Here is a 20052-nt window from a genome sequence, read left to right on the forward strand (position 1 = left end):
TTGCTGGAGAAAACAAACTGAAGGCGGAAAAACAACTGCGCAGTTTTCTCTGGGATGTCTGTTAATGCCCTCTACTGGTGATAAAAAATACAACACACCCATCCTGTCACGTCCCCCCGTTTGTTCAGTAAACTTTTTGCTCATTTGATGGGATCTGAGCTGTTTCCTCCCTGAAGGACTGTTTGCATTCCTCTCCGTACGTCGCAGGGCGTAATGTGAAAAACGGGTAGAATTTTTTCATATGTGTTTGTATATGACAGTCAAACGTAGGGATAAATTTTGATTGCTGGTACGTGATCCATGCTGAAACTTACATGAGCGACATATATAGCACGGAAGCTGGATTGCGTGTATTTGTTGTAATTAGTAGTTACTCCTTTCCTCCGGCTGGACGACTATTTGCTAATTGCATAACCCGGAGAACAGAACGACAGCTATGTGATCGTCAATCAAGAAACTCGTATTGTCATGCAGTGAGTCTGCTGGTAGGCCCTGAACTGGCGACGCCCCAGACCTATGTGTGTCCAACGTTTGTTGTCTCGCTTCTGGTGGTGCAAGGTGATATTGATGCAAACATTTACTATGGTTTCATATCCCTCTAGCCAGTGGCAGTTACAGCAAGGTGATTTCGAAACGTTCACTGAGACTGCCACGTCACTTTTGTCTTCCTAAGGGGTTTATCATGACAACATCTGAAATATGAAGAGTTACACAGTTGTCGCAGCGATCAACTTCGTTAGTCTGTGTTTGCAAGAGGTGGGTTCAAGTCCTTGTTTTGTGTCCTCAAACTAACTGCTTACTGCACTCCTGAAATGCTGCCAATCTGATGTTTTAATTCACTTGTAAACTGATTTGGTTTTAACGACAGACTCAAGTGATTGGGCTGGATCTCTTGATTTTGGTATTCTTCAAATGAAAACGACCGCTTCATCTTTCGATTGGTACAAGATTCGAGATGTCTCATTATATTTGTGCAACACATTCCGCTGAAGAATACCATGGACAAAAGCTCCATCAATAATTAATTTCAATTTCTCAGTAGAACCAGCTTAGTCTGAAAACGAGTGTTTCCTGTCCAAGAAGAATATTAGGCTGGCGGGAATTCGGGGACTTAGCTTACTTAATGGACTCCAAGAAGGGTGGTCTTTCAAAGGGTTTTCTGCAAAATTATGAGCGCCGTTCCACAAAATGATATTTTAGTAAGAAAAGTGCAATAAGCGCTAAGGATTGTAGTCATATGCGCCAAATTTTCGATAATTATCGGCCCCCTTTAAGTTACCTGTGCACGAAACTCGTGCCTATGTGTTATGAGCTATCGGAGACGCAGGATGAAAATTCTGAATACCGTGTACGATAAAAAACAGTTTCCTAGTTGACTTCCTGTCCCCATTCTCAGCAGAACTATATGATCTATTGTACAAGTTGCAGGATCAGACAACTGTCTGGCCCTAACAGACGCTCGCTCAATTTCTCATCATTTTTTAACCATTTTCTTCATATTGGTCCCGTTACGTCCCACTGTGAGAAAATTTTGATCTTCAAGTATAGTTCGCAGGAGATATTCGATCCGGGTGGTCGTCAACTGATGTCAGTCTCAGTTTGAAGTAAACACAGCCCTTTACCGAAAGGTGGAAACAAAATAAAGCCAGGCGATTAATGGATGAGGCACCGGGGTAACTTTGTAATCTATAGATGAAGCACATGAGTAGTATGTGGTCAATCGTTAAAGCGCCACCTCTGCATTTGATGGAAGGCCAATATGGAAATCTCCAAACCATCTTGCAATGTTTGCTCATCATCCTCTGCTGTTCGAAAAACGTCCAAGAAATTTCAACAGAACGCTTCAGTATGTTGGTTTTTTCATAAAACCCTGCACGAATGAGGTTTTTAGTTTCGTCTGCTAGCTTGTAACCGCTTAGTTGATGTTGACCGCTAGGCAGCTCCACACCCGAAGGCGCCTTTTCTTTCCCTGGTAAAGATCAAATCCACGTTGATTTAGTTATACTCCCTCATGGTTTGTAAAGCAGCCTGACAGATGGCGAATAAGAGACCAGGAATTATTTTCCTAGTCAGCTATGATAGGGATTGATTTCTTTGTCTAGCCGGTCCCTTGAGCACCATGGTGTAGGAGACTGGAAATGAATAGTCTGTTTTTCCTCATCGTTATTATGTAGGGCGACCCCAAAATCCCAATGAGCGGGCTACTACCATAAATATCGACGTTGACGCCGTTTGAATCGAAGCATTTCATATCGACCAGTTTCACTAGAATAGAACGGTGTTCCATCGAAAAATGCTATCTTTCCAACTTCTGTGCATATCTACTCAGACAGGCTATTAACTGTGAAAGGATCAGCGGTGTGAAAGCCAGTTGTATTTACACAATTCAGTTGAAAAAAGCATCCAATAGCTTTTCTCAGAACTTGAGACCGGTGGTCTCCCGAATTTCGAAGAGAAGCCGTTTTAATTGAGTAACTCAATGAACTCAACTTTGGAGTCAGGTAAATTTGGCTTAAATTTCCGTTATTTAAATAACTGGTGTGTAATGAATACGAAACGTTTCTGGTAAATCTATGCTCTCTGAGCGAGAAGGTTCCCTGGAACCCGAGCTGGATGAAATAACTTCATCTTTGAAAATGCGCATGAAAGTTTGACTGAAGGGCTTCCGTTATGCGTCTTTCACCATTTTGTTGGACGCTAGTGGATGTCGGAAATTCAAGCGAACAAAGCATGTCGTCAAATTAATACCCGGTGGAATAAAAGTAATAAGAGTTAATTATGGAACGGAATTTCGGTAGCTCAAGCAGTATACGGTAGTTAAGGATTGAATCATTCTCCGGAAAACGACCTGCAATGAAGATTAATACACCTGATTTCCGGGTGCAAAAACGTCAAGAATGTTGGGCAATTTCTAAACAAACTGCGGAATGTTAAGTTGGGAAGTGACGAAATTTTCCTTTATCAGACGTCGCTGTACTCTTCACATCAGTCGGTCACGAAGAGATCATAACAAAGGCGCTTCAGAAGCAGCCTGACTCAACAAGAACAATAAAACATGAAAGTAAATGCAAACTCCTGACTCTGCACGACTGCTTGCTTCAAAGTTGGTGGACAAATGTATCAACAGACGAACAGAACTCCTTCGCTATCAACAATATCTGGTCTGGTCGTTGAACACTGAACAGTCATAAACTTTGGTTTTGATTCACTAACGACGTTTTGTTTTGACGAAATATAAGACAAGTTGTATACAAACTCTTGGGAAACATGCTGAATTGAACTAGAGTAGGACAAAATGTGGATTGCTTGTATGTACTAATCCGACGGAATACAGACGGCACTCTTGAAACATAACTTTATGTGAAGAAGATACTGAACTACCAGGGGAATTACTCAGAAAAAGATGTATTCAAAGTCCATACAAAAGACCATGGACAAACCACCACACACTGAAGTTGAAAGGTGTTCATCCAACTCATTTACTAAACACGGTGAATACTTACCCCAGAAACTTCTATCAAAGAAGCCTGACAACAGGTACATATCTACGGTAGAAATAAGAAGATAACAAGGGGATAGTTCTTTCATAAGTCAAGAACACCCCTGCACTAGCAACGAGTATTACAACCAAATGGATTCTTAGTAGCTCATAAACTAAGGGCTTCAAAATAGAAAAACACGGTCAAGAAAGGAAACCAATGATGCCTAAAAAGTATGTCACAGTGGATGCAGCCCACACGGCCACGCACCGTTATCCAGCTGCGTACCGATGGCGCCAGCTCGGCTGACGACAATTCTAGTTCTGGTGCCAGTTACCCAAAAACCCATTTCACCAAAACTTTCTGGTATTCCGGAAGCATGGTGAAATCCTACCGCCTTGTTTCCGTCTGTGGTGGTTTTGAAAAAGCTTCTCATGCCCTCTCACTCTAGAGCTACTGATAACAAAAGGACCATTGCATTTCGTGCTCCTTTTTGTTACTTACTAACATCCACTTCCTTTCAGCTATTGTGTATACCGCGAATTTTCATAGAACATAATATACATACACAGAATAATACTGAGCTTAGACGTTCCTTACCACTTCTAAAAGTAAAAGACGTTTTATTAGAAGGGTGGCTCTGCTACAATCTAGTGAAAAGCCTATCCCTTGCTATCGATGTACACATACTCCATCGTGTTAGACGGAGTGCCAATAAGAAAGTTGATTATTTAGACGGAACACTGCGCATTGGAACAGTGAATGGGAGGCTGCCCCGGTCCTTCCTGTGTACACAGTGCACTCGTCTCTGGGTTCATATTACAAGCACGTTCCTCAAATTCCATCATGAGCACTAAGAATATTTCTTACCAGTTATCCGGAACTATCTAACTAGATGAATAGCACAGCCGGTAGCGAATCGTGCACCTGATCCGTGAGTTCAGATGAAAGTCAAATGAATGCATCCTCAATAACTGAAACCAGCCAATGTGTTTTCGCAGTCGCCTGGTGTAGGCGTGATTGATTAACTTCCGCGAGTGCCAAAGCTATGTCGATTTTAAAAGAAGGTTTACTCTGCTTATATTCACTTTCTATGTGACAGCGAGAAGGCGAGTCCTTACCAACACCGTGGAGTTCCGAATGCGACCACAGCTACTTCACATTTTGCCCAATATCCTATAATCCCGTTTTCATAAAACTCCAAAATACTGGTGAATAGAACTGCTGCTTTCCTCTCTACCAAGACAACAATGTTTCCCCTGACGTTTCAGTCGTTCAGCTTTATCACAAATGTGCATAAGAGATTCACAAGTCTTTAAAAGCTCAACCGTCTACTCTGTAGCCGAAAGTTTAATTTGTAGCTCATCAGAGATTCTGATCTGATACGTAGACAACCCGTTTCTGGAACAAGACTTGAGAAATTGCGCTCATCCTTGCTTGCTAAGTCAGTTCTTCGAATCATCCTTAAAAAGCTCGAGCTTAGGTATTCAAATCCTAGTTCCCTTTCTCATGACAATAAAGACTTTATCCAGTTCTTTGAAGTAAAAGAAAGTTGTTAGGATATCTTTCCACTTTTCATATCTGGGCCACAAACAGATTTTGGTGGGCAACACAATCAGACGAAAGGCTGAGCGGTTTCTAAAGTACCCCACATTTTGTAAGGGCTGCGAGACGTAAAACTTTCAATCCAACCTGGTAAAAGAGCTCTCTGGTGAAAAGAGTTGCCATAACTAGTTNAACAAAATTGCCAGTGTATTCAACGCCCACTCTTAACTTGCATTTTTTCTGTAATACTTTGTAGATTGAACTTAGGGCATTCTTCACTCTATTTCCAAATGTCCGGACGGAAAATATTGAATGATCAGAAGTGGCTTGTAAGACACTCATTTATCCATTCAAACTGATTGGAGTGACCATTCACAGTTTCCGCGGTTGATCTTCGAATTTTCCCGCATTATAGTGCTGTACGTGGGAACCAATGATAACGTGTGTGATTTGAGCGATGGTCGACGTTCCAGTTCTTCTTCCAGAGTTATTTATCGTGTCTGAAGTAGAGCGAATTTCACCGGGAAGTATTTTAATCACTTGGTGAGATGTGCAACTTGTTCGGTTGACAAATGAGGGAATAATTACTTGACAACTCCTCGATTAGGGCAGATATTTTACCCAAAGCTTTTGTTACTACCGGAACATATCATAACCTAGATCATTCAGACAATAAAGGCTGGCAGACCACAAAGCACTCAGGTTTCCTAAAAGCAGTTTGTTAATCTTTGGTTTTTCCGCGGTGTTAATGTTCGCAGTCCAGCCGTTCCTAATAGCCGAACATCACATCATTTGGACGGATGTGTCAGTGTAGGACACGGACCAAGCGAAGGCATGCCCTGATTGGTCAGAATACCAGTCGATCCCCTGTGACTCACGCTTCTCGTCCCCTCACGGAGATTCTGGAACGACCTTGTAGAACACTATGTGACTACCCCATAAATACAGTTGTAAAAATTTCTTCCTTGGTCTCCATAAAGGGCTGTGTAGGGCTACCGTAACTTTTGATGTAACATAGTGGGCGGAGCAGGAAGCCAAGGGACCGATACAGAATTGCACGATTGTTAACAACTTACACCAGTTAGTGACCATCAGATACGATTTGAGAAATCGGTGCAATTTGGTCGCACAGAAAAGTAGCGGTCTCACGGATAGTTCACAATTGCCATCCGCTGTCAGATCGACGAACAATGATAAGATGACACATTTAGTATTCCGCACGTTCTGTTTGAACAGAATTTCCCAGCCTTATTCCTAACAAAGGTGGTCTCTACTGGTCCATTGTTGCATTAAAGATGTTTATCTGGTTTGTCTTGGGTAAAAAAGTATCCAACGACTTTTATCCCAGTTATGCAAATACAGAATTTAACGTTTGGCAGATAATGGACGGACCACCTTTCAAACAAGGGAAACATGATAGACCGGCTTGCGTCGCAAGCTGCAAATTTCGTTGCGGCAAGATAAAAATCACAACAGCATCTGTATAACGGACTTCTTTCTAGAACAAATGTATTTGAATTTGACCCGGTTAAAAACGGATGTTTAGTCTATGAGAAATAACAACATTTATCGAAAACTTCGAGGTTTTCCGGTGCCAGGCATCTCGAACTCATCAGGAAACAATATGCCGTGAACTCCTACAAGTTCTGCTTGACTAGTCTTTTACATTCCTCACTGCAGAAGTACTTTCACTACACACGTTCAACCAACCAATAAATGCGAAATAGTATTCTCGTGAGTTGAACAGTTTCGTTCACTTTGAGGCATGACGCAAAAGGTATATTACTCAACATTTTGTATAAACAGTATGTATGTTCACCTTAAGGACAATCAGTCCAATTTGTGACACTGTACACTAGCCACCCTGGTTACGTTGTTCTCTGACATCATCAAAAAGAACACGTTATGGGCCAATTCACTCATTCTCTTTCATTTCCTCGTTAGTGATTCGTACAGCAATCGGGACAGACGATCAAATTCGTTCTTTTCAGGTCGGGTTTACAATGCTGCGGTGCGCTCCATATTACTATATGGATCAGAAACCTGGCCGCTGCGCGCCGAGGACGTCAACAGACTTTCAGTGTTTGACCATCGATGTCTTCGGAGCATTGCCCGAATCTGGTGGGAACACCGGATTAGCAGTGCTGAAGTTCGTCGGATGGTATTCGGGAGAAATAACTCACCCTCGATAGATGAACTGATCACACTGCATAGGTTGCGCTGGCTTGGCCACGTGCTGCGTATGCCAGTCGACCGACTTCCTTGAAGGGCTCTTTTCGCCCAACCATGTGAAGGGTGGAAGAGAGCCAGAGGCGGTCAAACAATGACTTGGCAGCGAAGTATGAAAGCCATTACCAGCAAACTCAGCTGCGCTGGTCGCTGCCGTCTTCCTGGATGGGGACCCCGAGACGGGCCACATCAATGGCTAGACATTATCAGACATGGCCCAGTCGCGCCCTCAATGGCGCTCATGCATCAAAGCTATTGCCTTCAATGCATAGCTCCTTTTCCACCCCCCACCCCCGCTTGACAACTCACTGACAGTGCTGGATTTATGCACCAATTTACCAGCTCGCGCGTGCAATGCGCAGCTACCTACCCCCCCCAATCATCGGTGAACGAAACTGTGGCAGCTACAACCAGTGTACGACCAGTAGGCGGTTCTTACAGCTGACAATGATGATGATGATGATGATTAGGTATCCGACTGCCCCTGAATAAGCGGCCAACTGTTTCTGGATTTGTAATGTTTACCAAGCGATGGGCTATGAGTTTTGCGTATAATACTTATAAGTAAGACTTCATATTGTTACAAGGAACGAAAATTTGAAACAGATGCCATAGGTCTTTGAACGACTACCAGATATCATCATAGACTAATCTGTTCCCTCAGGCACGGATCACTGTGCGTGTTCTCCAGGAATGGTGCCCATGGGAGGATGACCGCGCCATAGATGAAGTTCTCTCATAAGCTATCCGGTTTTATGTTAGGATGGATTTGTTCAATACTTGAAAGCGAAACATACCAGGAGATAGAGCAGCCAACGCTTCCAATAACTCGTAATTAATAACAGGTTCACACTCTGGTTTAGGCTCCCAACCAACAGGAGGTGAGCAGGGTGGAGCATGGTGTATTTTCCCCACGGTTAATTTGCTTTCGCTTTTTCTGTTGTCAGCTCCGACTCCCATCTTTTTGAGAGATTTAGCCGGTATTTGTACGACCAAGTTTGTCTCCGTTTTTTGGTGTGCAAATGAGCTGAATGCTTTTCTTCGAGTTCGCCGCTGTCATCTCACTTTCTCGCCACACATTTTTCATTAAGAATGCATAGGCTGCAAAAAGATGTGACGTGATGTTGGCACAATTATTCTGATACGCGTTTCCAGGTTGCATACAGGCTAACGATACCATACCTGCAATTAGGTACATTTATCATCGCAACTTTCAAAAATCCACCTTTATCAGATGATTTAGCTATTCCTGGGCGTTTTAGTACAAACTATTTGTCTGTGTCGTTTTCACTCTGAATGAATTTGATTCACTTTGTGATTAGTTGGTCGCTGACTATTGCTTATGTAATACGACCGGTTGACGACCAACCCACAGATGTGACAGCATCAATCGGACCAATCAAAAAATCCTGTGAATACTGACGCAAACTAACAAATCCCAGTTGCACTTGATACTTTTCCCTTGTGATTCCGGGCATTTTATTTTCTGACTAAGACCCCCAGCAACTTTATGTAATAATACTCAACTCACTATCCTCACCACCATTAAAGAAAATATACCAGTGAGGCCTGCTCTGTTGCTTAACGACTGTCATAAACTCCGCCCGTAACCTTGTGTTATTCCCCTAATAAGCAACATTGATCAGTACTTACTGTCTAGTTTACAGATGGACCATTTGGCAACTTTTAGTGAAAAAAACAACAGGAGAGCCTAAAACACACCCCCATATGTATGAAAAAAACTGGGAAGAATAGATGACTTCCCTCCATTTCATAACACTAAGTATGTGTTCGCTGAAAACGCTTAGAAAATGCGGTACCGTTGTTGCCCTTTTTGAAGCCCATCAGTACATGCAGTCTCCGAGTTCACATCTACCTCGGTTTCTATCCGAGCACCAAATTTAATATAAATGGTGAACTATGCTGATTTTTAAGTTGGGCTCCTGTGAACGCAACTGAATCCAGGCTGAACCTCTCTCGAATATCAAGCCAATTGAAACCTGTGGCTGCCTTTGGGCAGCATATTTCGTTAAGTTCATAAACCGGAGATTCAGCTGAGTCTCACGGTAATGCCAAGTTACTTTGCAAGTAAGTTTACCTCGTCAGCAAACCATCCCAATTTTAGGGATGTGCTTACTAGCCATCTTGAGTGAATCTATCAAACGAATTTATCTTTCATGACGCTTTCCACTCCGATGAGCTTCAAACTGGATGGAGCCGGCAAAAGACTGTCAGGGGTTCCCATCGGTCTGTCCATACCACTCATAAATAATTACACAGAATGATGTGGTTAGCTTAGAAAAACGATACACTCTCTCTTGTCCTGCTTAGGATTCACTGAATGCACATGGCAGGATCAGTCCCGTTCCGCTTTGCTTAACGGATTTCTTCGTTCGCTGCAGCTCCCCTAAGCCAATAACCACCCACGCGTCCTTGGTGAACATGAATTGAAGTGAGCGCTTGTTTTAATTCATGTGATGAATTTCTTAGAATATCGGAAAGTTTGAGAGCAATCAAGTGTTATTCCCCTAATTTTTCACAGTTCTCGTGAAGAAATTGATAAGTACCACGCCTATGAACCTTAGATTTGATGACGTTAAACATAAAGCTTCGATCTGGAATAGCAGCTGATTACTCTCAAGTGGCCAGACCTTCTGGAAAGACGCTTGCTTGGGTAGACACAATAAATCACTTCAGTTCCCAAAGGATTCCACTTGAAAAGTTCGTCCTTCTTCAACCACGATCAATCAACTGCAGCTGTGGTCGAATGCCTCCTCGATAACTGCAAAGGGTTTTTTAATTTGGGTATTTAACGCTGGAAACAGAAGAGAACTGCACCTCATGTCCGCACCAAAGTAGTCTTGTCTTTCGACAAATGCATATCACCTGGGAGACTCAACTAAATCTCCTGCTAACTGTATCTCAAGGTGGCCTGGTACAGTTGAATAATATCATGAGAGATTTATTTGAGTCTTCCGTGTAAACTCAGTTGATATGCAAATGACTGTATTTGTCGAGATCTGTCCAATCCAGGTTCAAGACGGTCTCTTAGACGTCAACTCAAACAAAGTTTGTTACCGGATGGAAAAATATGATGGAAAAAGAAATCCCAAGCAATGTAGAAGGCTAGAGTATCGGAGAACGCACTCATTGTATTCAAACTAACCCAAAAAGCTACCAAGAAAACCGTTTGTTGATTAACCAATCTATGATAACACTGGAAATCTAATATGCAGTGAAGGTCAGCATATATATGGATGGGTAGAACATTTTCAGCAGCAGTTTAGTTAGCCACTGTCTTCAACCTCCACGCCCTCCAACCGAACCATCCCCCTCACTTGATGAAATTCTGACATGCCCTTTTGTCTTGAAACCCCACCGAGATACCGGGCCAGATGGGCTTCCATCATTGTTAATTAAAACTGGCGACGCATCTTCATGTTCTAAATAGTTTGAACGAATTTGGAAACAAGAATGCGTTCAATATAACCTTTATTCAAAGAGAGTACACGAGGTAACTATAGACGAATAAACCTTAGACCCATCATAACGCGGCCACTGGGTTCAATGATACCGTAATGCCTAGTCCCGGCACGTGGAACGTAAATCCGAGAGCACTAAGCAGGGTTAGTGCTTCACTGACCACATATTTATGTTACGCTGAATGCTTGAGCAACACCGTACATATCTTCAGATTTGCAAGCCGCGAGTTTTATGTTCATCTCTGGCTGCAGAGGGTTGCCCCTGAAGCCTTTAAATGTACTCGGTGATCTCTATACCCACACTTATGGTCACGTATAAGTTCACAGCTAACCGTTCAAAAGTTTTCCATAGCCATCGAGAATAATATGGCAGTTAAGCACTAACAGCTACATCTGGTTTCATTTTTTACAGTCGCTTACGATGATGATGATGATGATGAGATGGTTCAATCGGCTACCGGGGTTATTCTTCGCCTTGGAGTTATGTCAAATGAAACAGCAATTGTAAATGAAATGACGAAATTCTGTCTCATCACTAAAAGTCTCAAAGCTAGGCCCATAACAAAAAGCAAGATTTGAATTCGTCTTGCGTCAGCTGGAGCACTTTTCATGACCTCTTGCAGGAAATCAGATTTGATAGCCTTGGAATGAATACTATCCAATGGCTCCTTTGGTGCAGCTGAAATTGATATTGGCTGGTCACTGGTGGCTACGGTTTTGACATCATTGGAGCCGGCTCACTCTCACATTGAACACAGTCGCCGTAATTTGAGGTGTGGTTCAACCTTATCCCCTGTTTTTCAAGAGACAAAACTTCACAGGTGTATGATTCCACTATTATGGTTAGGTTTACTAATGACGCGAGTTACCCGTTGTATTCCTTGACAGTTAGCAGGTACTGGTATCTACAGGTATCTAGTCTACTTATTTACCCAGCTGCATCCTTTCGTTCGTGCCAAGTGTTCGGTTGACACTTGACAAGAACCCAACGTCATGTCTGAGTACCGTGAGTCTGAAACCTTACGCAACCGGATTTTTTGTCGTTGTATTGAACTTGTTTTTTACTCTTGGCCCCAGATGATTCCGCGTGCTGGTTGCCGACACTGGACTGAAGGTGAACATCCCATCACCGTATATTTTCGAGGCTGCAGTTATTCAGCTACTCTTGGCCCCAGATGATTCTGCGTGCTGGTTGCCGACACTGGACTGAAGGTGAACATCCCATCACCGTATATTTTCGAGGCTGCAGTTATTCAGCACCGCATCCAGGATTTTGAGCGCGTGCTAAGATCTGTTAGAGTAGGTAGACTGGTAAATTCAATGGCTCCTCTCAAGGGCTGCGCAAAAGCAGCATTAGATGTAGCTGTGTCGGGCCTCATGAATAAAGCTTTACCCGCAGATCTCTCTCTCTCTCTCGGATCTCTGACAGCCAGCCAGTAGGTGGTTTGAAACGGACAGGTTGGAAGCGCGCGATAGTCGACTGTATATTTAGCAAGTCTTCCGGAATGATTTGTTCCCGCTCTGCCAGAGCTTGCTGAAATTTCTTGACAGCGATTGCTCTTTAGTAACTAAGCCGATGATGCACCACCGGAGCTTGGGATCCCCGACGGGGATCTGGTTTGTGTGGTACGGGAGATTTCCGATATTCCGACAGAACCAGACTTTAAATACGGTTAGTCATCAACTGGCGAATTGCGAAATCATTCGCACTAGTCAGCAATGAAAAAGCTAGGTTACCGACATGAAATGGACATATCCTAAACGAAAAAATCTCTGGCCTCAATGGAATGCTTCTGAAGTGGTCAAACGATCAATTACCAGAAAGTTATCCACTCGTCTTATGTGGTTTCACTTTCGACCACTGCGCTAACTCTGGCAACAGTGCAGGGACTCACAAGTTTTTTCGTGCATATTGGAACAGGTTGGAAACAAGGAAGACGCAGGTACTGTAGGTCAACCGTGTGCCGAAAGATTGCCATATCGGCCCTGGGAGAAGGGATTCTAGATAACCACGGGTTTCCGGTGTTCCGTCTTCTTACCGGTGTGGACCTATAACCAGTACGTTAAGGTGGATGTGAGGGTAGAAAAATCTGCGTGCTAGTGGGTATAATTGTCATCTAACAGCGAAATGTCTGGATTATGTGGTAGAAATAGCTTGGCTTACGTTAAATGAGAGATGAACAGCAGGTCAATTCAGCTGGGTAGATTTGTCAAACTTTCTCTGTTCAGATAGTTCGGATGTCAGCTGACGCATGGCAACAGCTTGACAATTACAAGACTATGTAATCGAACTGCTTTGACCGGTTTTGTAGAGCGTGCTTCGCGATCCCTCGTGTCCCGATCAACGACGCGCTCCATGACGACTTGGTGAGCAAGAATAGAAGCTTGAATGTTGTCTGTAAATATGATGGCGAGCTTTCGAGCAACGTTCTGTAGGCCGCTGAGACAAGTGCTGCACCGTAGGAAACATGCAAGTAGCAACGCATTCGCGCGTGTCGTCAATTTACCCGTAGTATTGGAGGAATTCCGATATATCTCCTACCAGTTCTTTGGTTGAAGTTACTCTGTCATACAGTTCACGACCTGAAATGCTTCATACAGGCTGTGGTGAGTTCGTTGTGGTCGAATAAGCTAAAGCAGTTTAACCGGCCACTGAACCGTCCCGTAGTAAAGAGAACTGATGATAGCCACGATCGGGCGCATTGGGAATCTTGCCCTACTGATTTTAAGTAATCTATAAAAACGTGGCGAAAATTAAACCATATAATCAATAGGACATAAGATCACTACTAGGCCCACTACTTGCTGATTTCTACATGGCTAAACTTGCTAAAAAAAACTGATGGGATGTTCGTCGGAGTTTATCCAGTACCAGAGATGTATTGACGACATGTTTCGCATTTTCGACGAAGACCGCAATTCACATAGGGTCCAAATCGATCCAATTATGGTCATTGATTTTACCATGAAAATGAAGGCGAACAACCAGGTCTCCTTTCTGGATTTACTGCTGCTCAAGGGAATCGATGAAAGAAGACACAAGACAAACTGGAGTGGACAGTTTACAAATTCTGGTGATTTTTTCCTTTGTGGCAAAAATAAACATCGCCCGCTATTCGGCTTCGAGGGAAGGAAAAGTGTGCTTAGTTGACAGGTTGAAACACGAACTGGAAAGCATTACAAACACTCTGATGGAAAGTCACTATCCTGATCAGTTTGTCTCATGTAGTAGACAGATTAATGACGAAGTCAGACTAAGGCTATGGAAACCAGGAGAGAGAAAGAAGTGTCTGATTTCGAATTCAAACGATTTCCGCAGTCCATTGTCGAGCAAGTAGCTAGTACAATATTGTCTGACTGCAGCAATTTTCGGAAATTATGCTTTAATTCTTCATTGAATTCATTGCACCCAATTCGTTTGAGTTCGTGAATAAATAAACCCACGCCCACCTGGCACGATGTACTCATAATCCCAGCCCGTAGCCTCTAGCAGGATCAGGGCAAGCAGTTCATGTTTCTTTAAGCACAAGCGGAGTATGTATTACATATGGGATCCGTTCACATTTCACGTGTGATCTAAGTTACAATAAAGTGTACTATGCTGTACTCCATTGGCACTAAAGGATGAATGCGTTGCTAAAATACGGAGGAAAAGCATGGTAGCTGGTGATTAAAGCTAGAAAATAGGCACCGCTATGACCGTGACAGACCATGACAGACAAATGTTGGAAAATAGGCACGCCGAAGTGGATAACAAAACCAAAAAAAGGTAGCTAGAAGTGATTTCATACACATGGGAACACAAACGACGTATTTAGCTGCCTCAACAGTGTTAAATCTTCCTCTGTGATTGGAACCAAAAATAACTCCGAAATCCGCTGTTGAGTTAGCAGTGTGATCACCAACTAAAAGATGTTTACATAAAGGAAACTGCTCACAAGTTTACTGAAAACTCTTCGACAGCCCATGACCGGTTTTGCCCTTCTTGGGGCTCATCGGGCAGGCTCAGTCCCCGGGTTTCCGTCAACATTATTTTCTACTTGAACACAAATTGCACTGTTTACGAGAACTACAGTCATTTGCAAATCACTTTGGTTTTTAGCCCATGACTTTGCCCTTCTTGGGGCTCATCGGGCAGGCTCAGTCCCCGGGTTTCCGTCAACATTATTTTCTACTTGAACACAAATTGCTTGCATTACGAGAACTACAGTCATTTGCAAATCACTTTAGTTTTTACGAGAGACTCAACTGTTCCTACTTGGAAATGTAAACGTGCCACTTTAATCCCGAAGTGGCATAATGATTCTCAAACATATGGTTATTTTCACCCTTCAAAATATTTTTGTTTGCAGTTAACCAATCAGATGCATGCATGCGTGCTTTTTGCAGATGCGAGCAACAGCCAGTTGCAGGCTGACTGAACCGCCCGCCCAGCGCTCTACTAAGCACATTGTCTACTGAAACGTACAGATTTTGCATACTAAGAAAACCCGTTCATTTCACGAAGTTTCGGTAACCGTCATCTGTTACCAAGCCCAAATACGTCGTGAAATAATAACTAATCAGCAACAACTACAACAGCAATTATGGTCACCAGAAATCAAGTAAGGTTCGGAAAACACTGAGATGTCTATACCAAGTCACTCACCAGAGCGGCGCAAAATATGTGATCGCCTTCTCATTTACACACAGTTCGGATTTTTGTCTTGTGATAGTGAACCGTAGCGCCTTACCGCTCGTTTTTGCGCTGCCTGATGAGGAACGCAGTCACCAAGAAACGAAGACCAAGCTTCAAGAAAATGCTGCGTTATCGTTCAGGCCGGTCTCGATTGTAAACTCATCCCCGCATCCGAATCTATGCGAGTTAGGGTGCGCTAGTCCATACGCTTCTACATGCCTCTTAGTTCTGTCTAGGTAAGTGACCAAGCACGCACAGGCAAAACTGACTGGATAGGAGATGATGTACTGATAGCACATGGTCGGATTCGGTTGCAGGTCTAGATAACTAGAAATTTTCTACAGCGAAATGGCTGCGTTCAAATCCAAAAATGTCTGTTAGGGGGACAAAACAGACCAGAAGCACACAATTTTCTTATAGTAATACACCCGGAGTAACATGCAACAGCTGATTTCGCTGTGTTCTCTTTATTTTTGTGACGGAAAAGCTTATTTTTGTTATCAGTATTTATCATCAAAGCAGGCTGACAATAGCAAAAAGACAACACCATCCGTGTACCAGCGCGCACAGCACGTATGAAAGATAGTATTTTCTGAGACTTCCGTTGGCAGTTTGTGGAAAATTGCATAAGTATCCACAGATATAGGCATGTGGTCTCAGAATCTGAGTTTTTTAGCGGTTCTATTCTGTTGTACTAATGGATTACATAGTACTGACAACCCTCCTAGTGAAAATTAGGAGGACCTCTGTGCCTCTTTGACGCCCAGTAATTGTTGAGTTTCGTTATTTTTTCGTTTTGCTGTAAATCAGTCCTGTTTAGGTTAAGAAATCTCTACCAAAATAGCATAGATAGGATAAACATTACACTGCTGACCAGGTCCTCCGTACGGTGGTGACCGGTCGATAACTTTTTTGTGGATCGATGCTTACATGTGGATCTGAATGGTCTTAAAATTTGAAGCTTGTTTATACCCGGAAGAATTTTTTATGATCTTAGATGAAATTTCACATCTTCTGAAGCACTTTAGAGTTTTTGACAGCTTTACGACTTCACCCAAGCATAGAGTACACACTGAACTTTTTCACAGCAAAGCTTAAAAATTATCAAATATATCGGCCAGAAAACAGTGGCGCCGGAAAAGTAACTGAAAAGTGAGAAAAAATACTATGTTGGATTCAGGTTTTTTCGCGTAATCTGAAAATTCTTATCCTTGTAGAGGAATCACGTCGGAATCTGTTTTTTGTGAATTCAATAAAAAGTTTCTTAGCGTTGCACACACGCCCAATTTCCTAAAAACAGTCCACTCTCTCGCTCTGGACCGACCATCCGACGGAAATGGATATCGCTTGGAAAGAAAAATCAAAGTCAGATATAAAATATTTATGTTGCGCAAAGTACCGTTAGTTTATGTAACAAACTATGAACTAACAACGAGGGTCTACGGGGTCCGAGTTTTTCTTGAATTCAAATAATCCCATTATCCTTACTCACCCGCCCAACCGCTCGGTATAAATCAATTTTAGCCGGTACGTGAAGTTAATCTGTGCTGAAAAGCCGAAAAGCACTGTACAGCTGTTTCGTCGGCTACAAGATGCTGGATATATCCCGATAAAATCGCAAGGTATGGGATAGCGAAAGCATTAACAGGCTTAGCTTGTTACTATCTCATCCTTATGTAGATTTGTACAAACTAAGTTGAGCGTTCATATAAACTGTGTTTCTTTGCTCAAAAAGGTTCATTAGGCTTGTACACCGCACCTTGTTTGCAGGTCGGAAATGTAAAAGGACGACCTATTTTTATTTTCTGTGGCTAGGAGTTTAGCCGAAACATTATGTGCAGAATTTATCCATGATTTGGCGTAAAATTTACTCTCTCCAGGGTCCTGAAAAGCCTCAAATAACCAACTAGAAATGGTTCGTCTGTATAGCTGTTCTCCCTAGAAAATAAAACCATATCGACAACTTAGTGATCGCAATAGTGTATATATATATATATATACTTGCTTGCTTGGTTTTTATACTTGTCAAGCACATTCCTTCATGGGTGAATGGCGCGCTGGCTTGTAGACACTTATCATTGTTAATCTTTCATGAATGCTATAATAAAACAAACAAACGCTAGTAGCCATGATCGAAGGCTGCATCACGTGACAATCCCATCAGCACCACTTTCCACGACCACCTGACCATCATGTAAACAATACTTGAGATGGGGCATTTCAGTTTAATCTAAGAATTCGCAATAATGCTATCACCTTTCCCAGTTGCACATGAAATTCTTCCAGTTGGCGCGAGGCTTCGCGATACCTTTGTTTTTGTTTAGCGACTCAGACCGAAGCGCATGAAATGATAGATCACACCTGTGAAAAAAATTCTGTTTACTCAATTCTCTGCCTGTGAACGATAAAAGGGTTGATCAGACAACTATGGCTACAGTTATAATCTGCGCATCTTGGGAGTGACAGCCACTACAGAATCTTTGGTGCACCTGAGCAATAATCAGCTGATCGATGGGAATTACTAGATCGATCAGTCAATTTGATTGGCTGGTGTGTTCGTTCAAAGCGCGAAGAACCAATCCAGTTTGTCATCACGGTAATTGCTAAACCAATCTTAAGGAAGACAAGTTATTCACCTAAACAGAACTAGTAGTGAATGTCTGTGCTTTTTACCTTCCGGTTTCATCCATTCCGTCCCTAGGGCACATTATCTACTTACTCATCACCAATGGCTCATCCGACAACTCCCGGCATGGCCCTGATCAGTTAGATTCGTGTGTTTCAAAGCCTTCCAGTGGCCTTATTGGGGGACTGTTAAAATGTGAACTGGACAAAGTCTGGTCCATATTACTGCTCAACTGTAGGTGTTGCATGATACCATTGTCCAGATATCCAGATATCCTTTGTCCTTGCTCATTACTAAGTTTGGATACGATAAAAAATGCTGGCGATTCATTTGCGCATTAAATGCAACACGAATAGGCTCACGGTAACCATTTGGTACCTTACCACTTAATGACGCCAGTTTGTAGGAGCCTCCAAATCTACATAGGAAGTTCGAAATGTTCAAACTAACCACAAAATTAACCAACCATCAGTCTCCCCCAACAGCTAAAACCACCGCGTACGCAGTTGGTCCTACTGCAAATTCCCAAGTGTGCTACACGCGCAAGTTAATTTCCTAAGATGTTTACCAAGTGCGATGCCTTGAACATAAAGCCAAATTTATGAACTGTTTAAAAAGCCCTGAATAGATTGGAAAATGTTTGGGACCGATTGGGAAGTCATCGTTTCAGAGGAGTTTGGTAGACAATCGGTGGATATATTGCTGGGCACCGTTTCGCCTTTGACACAAAAGCTTCGTCAGGCCAAGTGAGTAAGTAAGTTGGTTGATTGGGTTTTGAGGCAGTCAGGGAACCAATCCGTGAGATTCCTTAGGACTAGTGACCTGATCAGTGCTGAGTGTTCAGTCTGATGTTCCTGTTTGTTGATTAGTGGAGATGACTAAGATTTACGATAGACTGGTTAAAGGGGATTCGCCTTTATGATGACCCCGGATTTTTCGTCCTTGTTTCTTCAGCCTAGAACACCTTAATGGAAAACTCCTCTTGGGGTCGTTCACAGATTTCGTTCACCTGTGTTCGTCCAAGGTGCTGGGACAATTGGTTTGGGGATTGGGGTAGGTTGGTTAATTGAGCCTAACTCTACTTGTATATGTGTGATGTACTACTCATAAGGTTGCTGAAAATCCATCGACAGCCCACGACCGGTTTCGCCCTTCTTGGACCTCATCAGGTAGGCGCAGTCCCCGGGTTTCCGTCAACCTTATGTTCTACTTGAATTTTTGTACTTCTAGGCCCAGGCCATTTTGCTGATAACTGCACCCCACCCCCGTCTCAAGATGTCCACATTTTCTAAATCTATCCTATGCCCAGTGTCTACAGTATGCACTACCATTGCTAAATCTTTGACTAACGCCCCGTATTCATCGTAAATCTTAGTCATCTCCACTAATCATAAACTATCGTAAACCTTAGTCATCTCCACTAATCAACAAACAGGAACATCAGACTGAACACTCAGCACTGATCAGGTCACTAGTCCTAAGGAATCTCACGGATTGGTTCCCTGACTGCCTCAAAACCCAATCAACCAACTTACTTACTCACTTGGCCTGACGAAGCTTTTGTGTCAAAGGCGAAACGGTGCCCAGCAATATATCCACCGATTGTCTACCAAACTCCTCTGAAACGATGACTTCCCAATCGGTCCCAAACATTTTCCAATTGATTATCCAAGTTCTATTTCTCTGACAGTGTTTGTATTTGTAAAAGATGACTGAAAACAAACGACGTCGCCGCTGTGGCTGGCGTTTCACCCCGGACATTTCCTTCTTCTTACTCTCAGGTAGGTGGAGATAAACTTTTATTTTTATCCTTTAATCTTGCCTCGAGCGAAATAATTACGCGCTACTACTCCTGCTGCCGTGACACAGTGACGCAAATTGGATGCGCCACACTTACAAGGTATCTAAAGGGCTACATTGCGTGCGTGTACATCTGGTAGGTTTTATGTCCCGTAGGATTACGTGAGAGCATAGATGTAATTTATGGAGCTTTCAAGCATCGAACATAACTCA

The 20052-nt window shown here is 42.8% G+C and overlaps 2 protein-coding genes across 2 annotated transcripts in view; both read right to left on the reverse strand.

Moving 5' to 3' along the window:
* T265_07374 (hypothetical protein) overlaps positions 1-8213 on the reverse strand; it is a gene marked incomplete at both ends in the record, with an annotated part of 48661 nt that extends 40448 nt beyond the window's left edge. The window contains 2 exons of the mRNA XM_009172878.1: positions 3504-3545; positions 8051-8213. Of these exons, the coding sequence (XP_009171142.1) occupies positions 3504-3545; positions 8051-8213 (205 nt within the window). The remainder of the gene's footprint in view (positions 1-3503; positions 3546-8050) is intronic.
* A 380-nt stretch (positions 8214-8593) lies between these two features.
* T265_07375 (hypothetical protein) lies at positions 8594-19692 on the reverse strand (the record flags this gene model as incomplete). Its single annotated transcript, XM_009172879.1, has 3 exons — positions 8594-8662; positions 13010-13187; positions 19583-19692. The coding sequence occupies 3 exons, from the start codon at positions 19690-19692 to the stop codon at positions 8594-8596; spliced, it is 357 nt and encodes a 118-aa protein (XP_009171143.1).
* Positions 19693-20052: the final 360 nt, after the last annotated feature.

This window comes from Opisthorchis viverrini (assembly GCF_000715545.1).
Source record: "Opisthorchis viverrini unplaced genomic scaffold opera_v5_167, whole genome shotgun sequence".
NCBI classification, from domain to species: Eukaryota; Metazoa; Platyhelminthes; class Trematoda; order Opisthorchiida; family Opisthorchiidae; genus Opisthorchis; species Opisthorchis viverrini.